This window comes from Mesoplodon densirostris, chromosome 16, assembly GCF_025265405.1.
Source record: "Mesoplodon densirostris isolate mMesDen1 chromosome 16, mMesDen1 primary haplotype, whole genome shotgun sequence".
In the NCBI taxonomy this organism is placed as follows: Eukaryota; Metazoa; Chordata; class Mammalia; order Artiodactyla; family Ziphiidae; genus Mesoplodon; species Mesoplodon densirostris.
In genome coordinates this window covers 50,720,613-50,734,995 of record NC_082676.1, presented here as the reverse complement: position 1 = coordinate 50,734,995, position 14,383 = coordinate 50,720,613, and the positions used below count along the sequence as shown (strand labels likewise).

The 14,383-nt window shown below is 43.0% G+C and overlaps 1 protein-coding gene across 1 annotated transcript in view; it reads right to left on the bottom strand.

Annotated features, from left to right (window-relative positions):
* DNAH3 (dynein axonemal heavy chain 3) overlaps window positions 1–14,298 on the bottom strand; it is a 184,686-nt gene extending 170,388 nt beyond the window's left edge. The window contains 6 exon segments of the mRNA XM_060079218.1: window positions 1,036–1,210; window positions 1,474–1,546; window positions 4,295–4,529; window positions 5,072–5,176; window positions 9,734–9,783; window positions 14,219–14,298. Coding sequence (XP_059935201.1) covers window positions 1,036–1,210; window positions 1,474–1,546; window positions 4,295–4,529; window positions 5,072–5,176; window positions 9,734–9,772 — 627 coding nt within the window. The 5' untranslated portion in view covers window positions 9,773–9,783; window positions 14,219–14,298.
* Window positions 14,299–14,383: the final 85 nt, after the last annotated feature.

Below are 14,383 nucleotides of genomic sequence, written 5' to 3'. Positions count from 1 at the left end.
GGAGAGAGGCTCCTGTTAAAATGAAGATTCATAGGCCCCCTGCTAGGGCATTTGGGATTTGTTAACAAGCACCCCAGGTGATTCTTATTTTCAGGCAAGTTTGAGAAATGCTGTGTAGCTCCTAAGAGCACAGAGATGTCAGTATCAGCCAGACCTGGTCTAAGTTCTAGTTTTGCCTCTTACTGACTGTATAACCTTGAGCAAGTTACTTACTCAGTCCCCACCCCAATTTCCACAACTGGACAATAGGAATAATCATAGTCCCCAGGTCTTGAATGGGGTCAAGCATCTAGAGGGTTTAGCATGGAATTTTGCTAATAGCACATGCTCAGTCACTATGGGTTTTTATTATTAATCATTTTACTATACACTATAAATTCGCAAGCTATTTGTTCTTTTAAGATAGGGGTTGGAAGCTCAGAAGTCTACCTGGAACCAAGCAGGTAATGTTAATAACTGAAAGTTGGCTGTACATAAGAAAATAATAAGGAATTGTGGAGACTGACAAACCAGAGAATGTATTTCTCATCTAAAGGAAGTGGCTACTGTTCAGCTTCAAAATTTTTAAATTTTTTCAAGAGAGGTTAGAAATCTAGCTTATGTGAGATTTCCTTTATTTTCAAAACACATCTATAGGCCAAATTCAGCTTATGGTAGGGTTGCCGGATAAAATACAGGATGCACTGGGATATATTTATACTAAAAAATTATTCATTGTTTATCTGAAATTCAAATTTAACTGGTGTCTTGTTTTTTGTTTTATTTTTGTTTTGCAAAATCTGGCAACCCCAGCCTATGGGTCACCATTCTGCAACCTACATTCTACAAGGACACAAAGGCACCGATTTCTAAGACTTATTAGAGCAGATAATTCAGGCACGCACACCTTCATTCAGTAGTCTGTCATGGGGTCTGGACTTCAGTATTTTTAAAACATTCCCTAGGTGACTCTGCTGTTTTTCTCCAGTTTAGAATCACTGAGATGCCAAGAGTAATACTTAGCAAATTGAGAGAAAGGAGGCAATAAGAATGTACCTCCAAGTCTGATTCAGTTGGTTTGGTTTCTTGACTTTCTATTTCCATCTCCTGCTGTAACATCACATCAATCTGTTCTTCTGGACTCATTGGTCTGCTTCCTGGGAGAGTCAAAGATGTCACCACCTCTGTCCTCATAGGTAAGGAGGCTGAGGTGTTGCAGGCCAACCTCGTCCTGAAAAGTAGACATAAGCTCAGTCCTTGGTTCCATGGAACACCTCATAGGTTTGTTAGCATTGGTTTTGCTTAGTTGGCTAACTTATTTTTATTTAGAGCCTCAAAAATTGGATTAAGAGGATTGTTGGGAAAAAACATGAGTAACTAGGTATCCAGGAATGCTTTAAAGTCAAGAAGCAGAGCATGGCTTTCAAGAGACCACAGCCTTCTTTGGTTCAGCCCAGTGTCCTGCAATCCCCTGTGCCCATAGGGACACCTTACCCAGTGAGATCCTCTTTGTCTTTGGGGGAGAACTTCATTTTCTTCTTGTTAGGCTTTGATGAGCTTTTATTTGCTAGAACAGTAGAGAAGAAAGACATCAGTGATGAGCAGTGGCCTTGGGTGGTCCTCTGTCCACAGGGATGCCAGTCTCAGGGTAGTGCAGGAGAACACTAAGCAGGGTGGACTTGGTGTGGTGGGATGACACAGGTGATGTGGGCCCTGTACCACTAATTACCTGTGTGACCCTGAAGAAGTGACCATCACTCCAAGCCTCAGCTTCCCCAACTGTGAAATGGGGATGAGCATACCTTCTGCTATCCCATACATTGGACAAGTATTAATAATTGCTCAATTCACTCCCCAATCCTATATGCTCTATTTTCTAAACATCAGGTGTACTACTGCTTAATATTTTTCTTTAAATAGATTCAGACTTTAAACCTAATATATTTATTTTAAAGGAAATATTATGATTATCACAAGTAGAAAAAACAGTATCATTTGCAATAAATATAATTATTGCAAATAGAAAAACCGATGTCATTTGTAATAAACAGAAGATATTGCAATAAATATCATTTGTGATAAATAAATTCAACAAATAATATAAAACTCTACTATTAAACTTTAACTGGATACTTGCTTAAGATTCTAGCCTAAGGAAACTAACATGTCATAGAGACATGTTAAAGACATACTAATATGAAATTGACATTTTGAGGGAATCAGAGGATTGAAGACTCTTGGTTAAGATGTATTTTGAGTTCACACTTTTATTTCCTCAACCTACTCCAAATATAACAATAATAGAAAAAATATTCTTTAAAATTAAAAAGACAGTGCATTGTTCGAAAAGATGCTCTTCTGCGTGGACTAAAAATAAACACATTGTGAACTAAAAGTCTTAAACTTGGCTTCTGGCTCCAGAAGCAGGCAGAAGTAGTTAGGTGTTTGATACCTGGGGGGAATAACAGAACCCAAAACACACCATGATTGTGGGGACTGCAGGTAGGCTCACAGCATGAAGATACGCTGAAAAGACAGCAACACTGTCATGCAGATAAAGCACTTGTTATCCTCAATTCACATGGTGGCCACAGATAGCAAAGAGAGGCTGGTAATGCCTAGGCCAAGCCTAACATTGCCTCAGGGACCACATCTACAATCCCCAAACACCACCTTAGGATGGGAGTCCTAAGCCACCAATATAAGATCTGGTACTAATTTGGGGTCCAAGATGCCAGATGAAGGCATAAGGGGAAAAGGCAAGATTTTAAAAGGTCTGTCAAAAGAATACACTGTTTGAGTACATTTATATGTGAGAGCAACCAAAACTAACCTATGGTGACCGAAATCAGAAAGTGGTTACCCTGGGGTGGGATGGTGTTGGGTAGAGGAAGGAACTGATGGGAAAGGAGCACAAGGGAACTTTCTCTAGTGATGGAAATACCCTATATCTTATTTGGGTGGTGGCTATATGGTGTAAACAACTGGAAAACTCATTGAACTGAACACTTAAGATCTGTGCATTTTATTGTATGTGAATTATACCTCAACCAATGGGGAATGCATGTAGCAAGAAAGGGAAAAACTCTCAATATAAGTCTGCAAACTGAAATCCCATAACACATGAGAAAAACCAATACTAAGAAAGATAGCAAATAAACTCAACAATTGAGGGACATATTTACAAAATGGAAATAATACAGCAATACTAATAATTCTCTAAAATAAATGTTTAAGATCCTCCAAGTGATTGATATTGGAAGGGTTATGTCCATAAGAAAAGAATAATAAATTGGCAAGTGTGGTCCTCATAAATAGAACCAATTAGGAAATCTGAAAATAAAAAGATGTTGTTATTAAAACAAAGCCCATTCATTAGACACGTTAAACTCAAGACTGAACACAGTTGAAGAGCAAATTAGTGAGCTGGAAGATATATTTGAGGAATTCACCGAGACACAGCAGAGAGGATAAAGAAAAACATGATAATGAGTTGGAGACAGCAGGCAGATTGAAAGTCTCCAGCACACCTCTAACAAAAACTACTAAAGGATATCCTTAAGCAGACATAGGTGTACCCAGTGGGACTAAACAAATTAATACGTATAAAGTACTGTGGTAAGCAGCTTCCAAGATGGTCCCCAAGAAGCCTCACTTCTTGGAATCATGCCCTTGTGTAATCCTCTTAAGTGTGGGCGGGACCTACCAACTCACTTCTAACAAAGAGAAAATGGCAAAAGTGATAGGATGTCACTTCCAAATTTAAGTTCCAAAAAGACAGTGGTTTCTATCTTGCTGGCTCTCTTCTCTCTCTTGCTCTCTCCCTCATTCCCTCTAAGGGAAGCCAGAAGTCATATTGTGAACTGTACTATGGATAGGCCCATATGGTAAGAAACTGATGTTTATGGCCAACAGGCAGTGGAGGATGTGAGATTGGAAGAGGATCCTTCCTTAGTTGCCTTTCGATGACTGTGGCCCTGGCTGACACCTTGATTGCACACCTGTGAGAGATTCTGAGCCAGTTAAGCCATGCCCAGATTCCTGACAGAAACTGTAAGATAACAAATGGTAGTTGTTTTAAACTATTAAGTTTGGGGATAACTTGTTATGCAGCAATCAACAAGAAGCACATGGAGCAGTGCTTGGTGTATGGTAAATGTCATGCTAGCCATTACAATCATTCCCATTTCAGAGACGAGGAGACTGAGGCTCCATGAGGTTACCCAAAGTTAGCTGCAGCAAAAGGTGGAGCCAGGACTAAAATCCAGCGTTAGAAATCTCACTCCAAAGTCCTATTCTGAGTGGTATGGCACACAGCCAGAAATACCTAATGGCAGCCCCTGAACAATCTTCTCCCTGGGGACATGGATGGTGACAGGCTGGTAGACCTTCAGCAGGTCCTTCAGCTTCAGGTCCCGGGCCATCAAGGAGTAGTTGTTGGCAATGGAGTTGCTGGGTCCACAGTGGTGGTGCTGCTCTTTGAAGGGTGCAGCCAGGGTCCATGATGTGCGTTGCATCAAGGGTGGGTAAAAGCTGTGCGACATGACTGTCTACAAGGGAAGAAATGCAGAGTGACACATGATGAGGGACATCACTCAGGGGGCCTGGGCTCCTTAGGGCCAGGCTCCACTCACACTGAGACTCATGGCATCCCACATGCCTTACACGGTGGCTCTACCTTCTGCACACTGAGTGCAAATACTTTCGGAATGGACACCAACTGTACTTCTCTGACCACTGTGAGCATGATTTCTGATGACAAGGATAACAGCTTGCTTTCAATATTCAGTAAATTTGTGGTCAGATAATTTACATCTACTGTCTTTATTGCTATGGACATGGCTATAAGGTAGAAATAACTGTTCTCATTTTACAGCCGAACATGGAGAAGTTCAGAGAGTTTAAGTAATGCAGCAGGTAAGTGAGAAGGCCAAATTCGAACTCACCTTTGTGTTACTGCACAGCTTTCTCCCATGGTGCTGTAGCCTCTTCCAGTGGCAAAAATGACCAAGGCCTCTAATGCCACTTGTCAAGTCTGACTGTTTGCCCCCAAACTAGTACCAGCAGAAGAGTAGCAGCCAGGTGAACATACCTGATAGAGTTCAGATGGTTCCTCATTAGCAGAAGCAGGAAGAGGAGGCAACTCTGGCCGCATCTGAGAGTGGCTCATGTGATGTATCGAGTCACTTCTGTGGATCTGTGGGAAACAGACACAAAGCCACTCTTCAGGAATTAGGAAAGATTTCCAAACTTCTGAGGTTGATAAGGAGTAAAAAGGTCCTCAGGAAAGGTTTTAGGCACAAAGTTCTGCCATACAGCACCTTTCTCACCCCTATCCACTGTGTAGGTTTTATTTCTTAATTGTTAATGTCTCTCCTCTAGCATCTCCTCCTTGGCTACACTTCAATGAGCAAATTCAGATATTTTTTTTTCCCCTGGGAAGAGCCCAAATCTGAGGGCACCTCCAGGTACCCTACCCTGGGTTGTAATTAAAGGGGTTGACTTCAAAAAATCGACTCTTGCATTTCACATTGGCAAAATTCCAAATAGAAATTTGCTTGTGCAGTGGCATAAGTAACTCTGTGCTTCCCGTGGAAAGAAAAAGTATCATTTAAAGAGTGTGGCATGTAGGTCCACCATGCCATTCAGTGAGTGTATACTTGAGAGTGAGCCTCAGACAGAGGTGAACCTGTGGCTCCCATGGCCACTCTCAGTTCCCGGTGCCATTTCACCTCAGAGCTGAAGGTGATTTCAGTGTTGAGCAATGCTGTGTGTGTTTCTGTCCTACACGCAGCCACTATAAGCAAGACAACTACTTCATCTGGGGCTGTGATGGAGGAAAACTTCTGGGCTGGACCTACTGAGAGGTGTTGCTATACAGCACCTTAAAGATGGTTTAATGGATCTGCAAGTATAATTTTGGCTCTTTGTGATTTTTTACCTTAGGCAATGACTGTGTAAGATGAGACATTATTGGACAGATTTGATTTATTTGGGTCAGCAAATTAAGTCATGCAGGGTAATTGAAGGTAGAGAGGTAGGGGGTTTATGAATCAGATATTAGCCATCCCATGCCCCAACCAATCCCTCACTGATGACTCAACCTCATAAAATAATAACATTAACAATAACATCTGCCATCATTCTAAATATTATGCACCAGGCACTTATGAAATTTTTTTATACCCATGTTCTAGCTGAAACCAAGGCTCACAGAGGATAGGTAACACATACTAGCCACACAGAGGTGCTTTTATTTCTTTAAAGATTTTTTAAAAGATTTTTTTTGATGTGGACCATTTTTAAACTCTTTATTGAACTTGTTACAATATTTTTTTTTTTTTTTTTTCTTTTTGCGATATGCGGGCCTCTCACTGTTGCAGCCTCTCCCGTTGCGGAGCACAGGCTCCGGATGCGCAGGCCCAGCGGCCATGGCTCACGGGCCCAGCCACTCCGCGGCATATGGGATCCTCCCAGACCGGGGCACGAACCCGTATCCCCTGCATCGGCAGGCGGACTCTTAACCACTGCGCCACCAGGGAGGCCCGAACTTGTTACAATATTGCTTCTGTTTTATGTTTTGGTTTTTTGGCCATGAGGCACGTGGGATCTTAGCTCCCCGACCAGGGACTGAACCCGCACCCCCTACATTGGAAGGCGAAGTCTTAACCACTGGACCAACAGGGAAGTCCCCAGAGGTGCTTTTAAATACACATCACTCAGCATCCCAACACACTGGAAATGGCAAGTATCACTTACACGGCAAATTACTCTGGGAATGTGCTGATCTTAAAATTAAACAAAAACATGCACACTCTTAAACAAAACGCATACTGAGCCTGGGAGTTTTTTTTTTTGCGGTATGCGGGCCTCTCACTGTTGTGGCCTCTCCCGTTGCGGAGCACAGGCTCCGGACGCGCAGGCCCAGCGGCCATGGCTCACGGGCCCAGCCGCTCCGCGGCATATGGGATCCTCCCAGACCGGGGCACGAACCCGTATCCCCTGCATCGGCAGGCGGACTCTCAACCACTGCGCCACCAGGGAGGCCCAAGCCTGGGAGTTTTTAAAAACATAATAGGTTCACTGATCTAATGGCCTAATTCAGTGGTTTTCAAAAAATTCAGACCCACTAACAGAACTTTATTAAACATGGGGATGCTAAGGCTCCACCTTAAACAAGGTGACCCTGTTGTTTTCAGCTTAGCACTGTGCCTGTCTCTCTGCTCTTGACCTCAATTTCAAGGATCTAAGAATCGATGAGTCATCTCCAAGAGCCTTCTCTTTCACTACTGAAATTAATATCAGATCTGCACTGATGAGGTGAAACAAAATGAAAAAACTCAGCATCAACTTGAAAGGAACCTGGTCATCCAAAATGGGTACTATACCATCCAAGGTAGATTTTGGCAGCAGTATTTTCAGGGAAATGAAGTCATTCATGGTTTCCTTCAGGATTCCAGATGTGACTGGGGCATATACTGACATATACTGATTGATAAGTTAGGGCTGTCTGCATTTTGTCTTTGCAAGCAAGGAGGTTTTGTGGTCAGTGGAAATCTTTCCCCTGGCCTAGCTTTTAAATCTGTTTCAAATAAAAATATTCATTAAAAGAACAACAAGCAAACACCACAAATTTCAGACATCTTGAGTAAGTTACAGTTGAGGAGACTCTTTTGCAGTTGAGGAGAATATTAGCATTATTCAGGAGGTGGCTTGGCATTCATGCTTCTGCTCATGGTTGGCGTAAACCTGATTTCAGCCCTGACATATACTGGGAAGTTACTCTTCCCAGCAAAACAGGCAGAATAGAGCCCTAGTGGACATAACTGGTTCTACTCCAATTTCTGTCCATGCTGTATAGTTTCCAGCCTGTGTCCAGGGTAGAGCGTGTGATACAGGTCTGGTCAGTCAGAATACTCTCTCCTCCTAGACACTGTGATTGGTTCAGGGATAGGTGTGTAATCCAAGCTGGGCTAATCACAATCATTCCTGACACTTTTGATAGTGCTATTGAGAAAGAGGTACTCTCAACAGCCATCTTTGCCTTATGTGAAAAAAGTCTTCCTTAGATTAAAGCCAACATAAAAGAAAACAAAGCACCAGAAGGACAAAGACAGACTCCCAATGACATCAACTGGACCCTAGGATCCAAGTTGGACTTCTCAATTACTTGAGCCCATAGATTCCTTTTTGGGTTTGAGCCAGACTGAATCATATGTAAGTCCCTCCATACTGAGAGATGGTCATCCAAGAGATAGACACAGAGGCAGCTGAGTCATCATATAAAGAGAAAAGCCATTCTTGGGATAATAAAGAAAGAAAACAACATTTTGCAAGAAACAAACTAGGCACTTTCCTGGTGGCACAGTGGTTAAGAATCCGCCTGCCAACGCAGGGGACATGGGTTCGAGCCCTGGTCCGGGAAGATCCTACATGCTGCGGAGCAACTCAGCCCATGTGCTGCAACTACTGAGCTCTAGAGCCTGCAAGCCACAACTACTGAAGGCCACGTGCCTAGAGCCCATGCTCCACAACAAGAGAAGCCACCACAATGAGAACCACACGCACCTAAACAAAGAGTAGTCCCCACTCACTGCAATTAGACAAAGCCCGCACACAGCAACAGAGACACAATGCAGCCAAAAATAAATAAATAAATAAATAAATAAAATTTATATTAAAAAAAGAAAGCAAACTAACATTGAGCATTTTGCAGAGCACAATGGAGAGAAGCAGAACTGCTGAAGAACAAATTAAACTTTAAGCTAGTTCATGGGCACAGACTAAGACTTATACACACAGAGCCATTAAACCATGATAGCAGAAAACAGCTCAGTTCATGGGACAGGGACACATGGGACACATACAAGATTAGCAGATCTAGAAATCAATTCATAAAACAAAGAGTTTTCTTGAACACACCTGGTTAAGAATCCTTTGTGGCACCTTCAAGGTGAAAGAGATGGAGATTTTTGTAAGAACTACCTGGCTACCCAAAACGGTTTGTTAAAAATATTAATGCGTAAGTGTTCTCTCTGGTAAATTGCAGAGCATTTCCATTTCAGGGGGTGAGCTCAGTAATTATCAACAAATCCACTTTAATTTTACAAAGTTTTGATTTAAAATGCTCCTCTGGAGTGTAAAATGCTCCATACACTTCAATGTATGGTAACTTAGTGGATCTTGGCTTCTCCACCAAGATTCTGGCACCTAGATTGGGTAGAACTGTTACTTTCAGGTGCTTATTTCTGACTACATGTGATGTTTGCAAGTCCTTCACGGAAGCAGTTTCCAAATGCTCACTTAAGGACCTGCAACAGCAGAGTCACTAGAGTCTTAGCTAAAAATACAGACTACAGGGCTCCACTCCAGACCTTTGAGATCAGAATCTTTGGAAGTGAGGCCAAGTCTCTATATTTTCAAGATACTCCCCAGTATATTCTTATTTATGTACCTCCAGTGCTGGGAACTGCTGGATGGAACATATGGTCTAATGGCCTTGAAAAGGAAGGGAAAGAAAGGTGTCTATTTCTGAAATTTTCTCAGCAAAACTTGAAGATGTCCAAAAGCCTAATTCAGAACAAAGCATAATTCAAGGACATTATGTGATTAACATATATGCCTGGTTAAGGAGATCTAACATGGCAATTGGTTTATGACTGAAACATCCCCTTCCCACCCACTTCCAATTTCCCTACATGTTGAAAATACTACAGGTATGAAAAAAGAAATACACCTTAAAATTCATACCTACCTTCTGAGATGAGCAATCCATGTCACTCATGTTGTCCATTCTAACTGGACCTATAAAAATATTAAAAAAGGAACAAAGAGCTCTCAGTTTCTTCCTCTCCTATCAGTGCCTCTGAAATTCCTTATAGCATAATGGGGATGACACAGATTATGGAACTTTCCAGATGTTCTGAAAGCTCTGTTCACAGGGTTGCCTCTCCAAGGTCATTGATTTTCAACCCCCTGAGGAGTTTCCAGGTAGAAGAGGAGAGAAAGGGAAGCTAGAGAATGAAGGAGCAGCCTTGGGGCTCTGCTGGGCTCTGTGCTGTGGCTTCCCTGTGATGGCTGTTCTTCCCTTCCACTGAGCATCACCTCCCTTGGAACTTTTCCAGGAATACACGGAGTTCACTGTAGAGGAAAAACTGAAGCAGAGTTACATACTAACACAGAGAAGAGGGAGGAAGCACCCCACCAAACATTCCCCCTGGCAGCCTGAACTCTTCTCTCTCCTCCTCTCGGGTTATTTCTAACACTGGAGGAGCTTGTGCCCATGTCCTGGGGCCAGTCACAAGGCTTCAGTGTCCGTTGCTAGGGAAGGAGGGGCCTCTGTTGTGCCCAGATACAAGACTGGTCTTGACTCAGCTTTGTGTCCAGGTCTCTCCCTTTGCTGTAGGCCAGCTGTCCAGCAGGAAGTTTCGGTGAGAGGAGGGAAGGTGGGAAGGTGTTTAGCAATGATCCAGGAGGTGAATGGCAACAAGAGGTTGTGCCTTTGGAGGGGCCTAAATGCACACAGAGTGGTGGTTAAATTCTTGGGCCCTAGAGTCAGACAGGTCTGGGTTCAGATCCTGCCCTTCCCATTTAATTAGCTATGTGGCTTGAGCAAATTGCTTAATCTCTCCAAGTGTCCTTTACAATGTAAAATGCCAACAATGTGACAACCTACCTCATAGGTGGGCTTGAGAGTTAATGAGATAATACCTGTAAAGCAACCTGCACATAGTAGAAGGATGACCAACTTGTCCCAGTTTCCTGGGACTTTCTGGGTTTTAATACTGCAAGTCCTGCACCCTGAGAACTCCCTCAGTCCTGGGCAAACTGAGACAGCTTGGTCACTCAACACAGTAGGCACTCTATAAGTGTGGCTAACATCATTCTCATGATAAACACAGGAACACATGCACCCGTATGCTCACACACACAAGATACAATTAGCTGCTGCCCAGACATTCAAAGCACACGTTAAGTGGTCACTTTCAAAATTCTCTCAAAATCAAGTTAGACTTATTGAGCTCTTTTTGGGAGACAGGTTTCTATATATATATATGTATGTTTTGTCATTCAATTTTTCCCCAAACTCCACGATGTTGCCATTTTATGATTGACGAAACCACAACTGAGAAACATAATTTTCCTAAACTGCCAGGACTTGTAAGTAGTGCTGATACAATGTGAACCCTGTCCTTACGACTCCAGAGTCCAGTATTCTTTCCATAAAGTACCTGCCCATAAAGCAAACATTTCTGAGATCTTACGATGAGCATTACATAGTACCAAGTACTTCCATTTCTCCTTTTTCTTACTTTTCCCTCAAAGTTTGGCTTTCCATACCTTCAAAATCACCTTGAGGCTCCTCATTCCTTACATTTGCACTCTCTACCATAAGGTATACATACAGTTTCAAATAGTGTTTGGAATAAATGAGCCAGTGACAGGGTTTGAGACTTTAGATGGAAATGGGGTTATTACCAGGCCTCCTATAATAGGATATGAAACCCCATGTCCCACAAAAAACCCAGCAACTGTAACCCAACAAAGTAAAGAACTTTAGAAGGGGCCTGGTAGGGTGCCCATGAGCCCCGTGGCCTTGTGGATGAGTAGGAGACACACCTCCCTTTAAAATTTTGTGTGCTTTAAGTCCACCTGTGTCCAAAAACATCAAAGCAATCATTACAGCTTTCATTTATTGACATATATTAGCTGTCGGCACTGTGGTAAGCACTTAATGAGCATCATCTTTCCAAATCTTCTCAACAATGGAGAAGATGAATACAACTATCCCAAGTTTTATGACTGAGGAAACTGAGAAACAGGGAGGTTAAGTAATTTGCCCATAGTCACTCAGCTAGGTCAGTGGCAAAGTTAGAACTTCACCTGATTATGGAATCTGCTCCATGGCTTTCACCAAAAGCCTACATGTAGTCTGAAGAAAGATAGAAAATAAAAACAAGATCTGCCAAAGAGAATGAAAATTCCATCATCTCCCCTCTGCCCCAGGCCACCTCACTGGCACCAGAATTGCTTGCTGACTTAATCTTCTGTTCAGCAATTTCCAAGTGAGGATGCAGGCCTCAAATCCCTTAATCAACTTCAAGTACATAGGGTTGCCAGATAAAACACAGGATGCCCAGACGTACTTAGACTAAAAAGTTATCTGTTGCTCACCTGAAATTCAAATTGAACTGTTGTCCTGTATTTTTATTTGCTAAATCTGGCAATATGGGGAGAAGAGGTCAGCTAGCCTCTAGGTTATCCCCATCTTTGTGGTGTTAACAGCTTAGAGTCTCAATCTGTTGCTGGAAATTTTCACACATTTGTAATTCAGAGCCCAGTGTTTCTGGCAGATCTTTTCTGAGGCTTGAAACAGTTGCTTATCCAGGGACTTATTTTATTGACCCATCCAATGGTCAGCAAGAGCCAAGTCCTTGTGCTACTGAGAGACGCTAAGATTCCCACCGTTGGGTAATATATAGTGTGGTAGAGAAGGCAGCCAACACACAAGGAAAAGCAAAATCTGGCTGGCCCTACAAAAATGCAAGTGAAAGGAACTAGAAGCTTCACAGAGGTTCCCCTAGATGGCACCCTTGGACAAAATTTCCAGTGAAGGCCTCAATTCAGCTTCCCAAAGCAACACCCACCAGGGAAGGAGGGTTGCAGTTTTGTCAAGAAAAAAACCCTCCAAACCCAAACAGTAACCAACCCTTTCCTGGCTGGGGCACCCATCACACTGCAGCTGAACAAAAGGCATGAAACCGGACAGGACTGCCTGAAACAGTAAAAATTTAGGGACACTTTTCCGTCCATGTCCTCCTATCTTCACCATTAGCTCCCGTCTTCTTGGCTCTTGTGGAGTTAGAGCAGGATCCCTTAGCTTATTATTATTATCCCCAAGCTTATTTCTCTATCCACCAGCCTGATTATTTCTAGAAATATTAGTTGGTAGAAATAATACATCATTGGTGGGTGGGCAAAATCAGTGAAAGAAGTCAAAATAAAACTGTATCGCATATTTGAAAGTTGCTAAGACAGCAAATCTTAAATGTTCTCATCACAAGAAAAAAACTTCTGTCACTGTGTATGGTGACAGATGTGAACTAGGCTTATTGTGGTGATTACTTTGCAATATACACAAACATCAAATCATTATGTTGTACATCTGAAGCTAATATAATGTTATATGTTAACTATACCGCAATATAAAAATAAACAAAAAAGGGCTTCCCTGGTGGCGCAGTGGTTGAGAGTCCGCCTGCCGATGCAGGGGACGCGGGTTCGTGCCCTGGTCCGGGAAGATCCCACATGCCACAGAGCAGCTGGGCCCGTGAGCCATGGCCGCTGAGCCTGCGTGTCCGGAGCCTGTTCTCCTCAACGGGAGAGGCCACAACAGTGAGAGGCCCGCGTACCGCAAAAAATAAATAAATAAAGAAAAATAAAGAAAAATAAACCAACTAACATGATAAGACCCAGAAAAAAAGCCCAATACGTTAAATATTTTTGAGCTCCTCCTATGTTCCCGATAGGTGCTAAGTTCTTTACAGCCATTATTGCACCAGTCCTCACTACAACCCTGTGATTGCTTTTCTCTTTCCTAAAGCGTTATTTTTCAGGTGCCTACGGACACAAGTCACAGAGGAGAGACAGATCAACAAAGGTCCCTGGATGGAAAGGGCATGAGAACTGTGCAGTAAGTAGCAGGCCAATTCTCAAGTCTATCCCTCTCCATTTTACAGATAAAGCTGAAGCTCAGCGAGGTTAACTCATCCACACAGTAAGACTGACCTGGGATCAGAGTCCAGGACCGTTGGACCTCAGTTCACGGTCTTTACGAGTATGTTCTATGGCAGTTGTTCTCAACCTAGACAACTGTGCCCCCAGGGGACATCTGCCAATGTTTGGGGGTCTGCAGGGAAGGAAAGTACTACTGGCATCTAGCGGTTGGAGGCCAGGGATGCTGCTAAACATCCTACGATACACAGGACAGCCCACTCAACACAGAATTTTCTTGCCCAAAATGTCAATAGCGCTGCCCCTTGAGAAACCCTGCTGTATGGGCTGGATTTCAGGCCAAGGAACATGTATTCTGGCTCTGACTTGAAACTGAAGGATTTGGGATTAGACTTTTTCATTTATAAAATGGAGATACTAATCGAACCGATCTTTAGGGATCTCACTGGCTCATGATATTTGCGTTTGGGAAGTAATGGTTAAAACCTTCCAGTCAAGGTCGTACCTCATCACTTGTCTGTCCTGAGCTCCAGAGATGCTTCCAGAAGAGCTGGTTCAGGGTATTTAGGCAGGGGAAGCCCTGAGACCCTGGGAAAAGCCGTTCTCAGCTGCCAGTCCACCTGCCTCAGAGACGGCCTGGGCGCCCTCACTCCAAGCCAAGAGTGTAGGA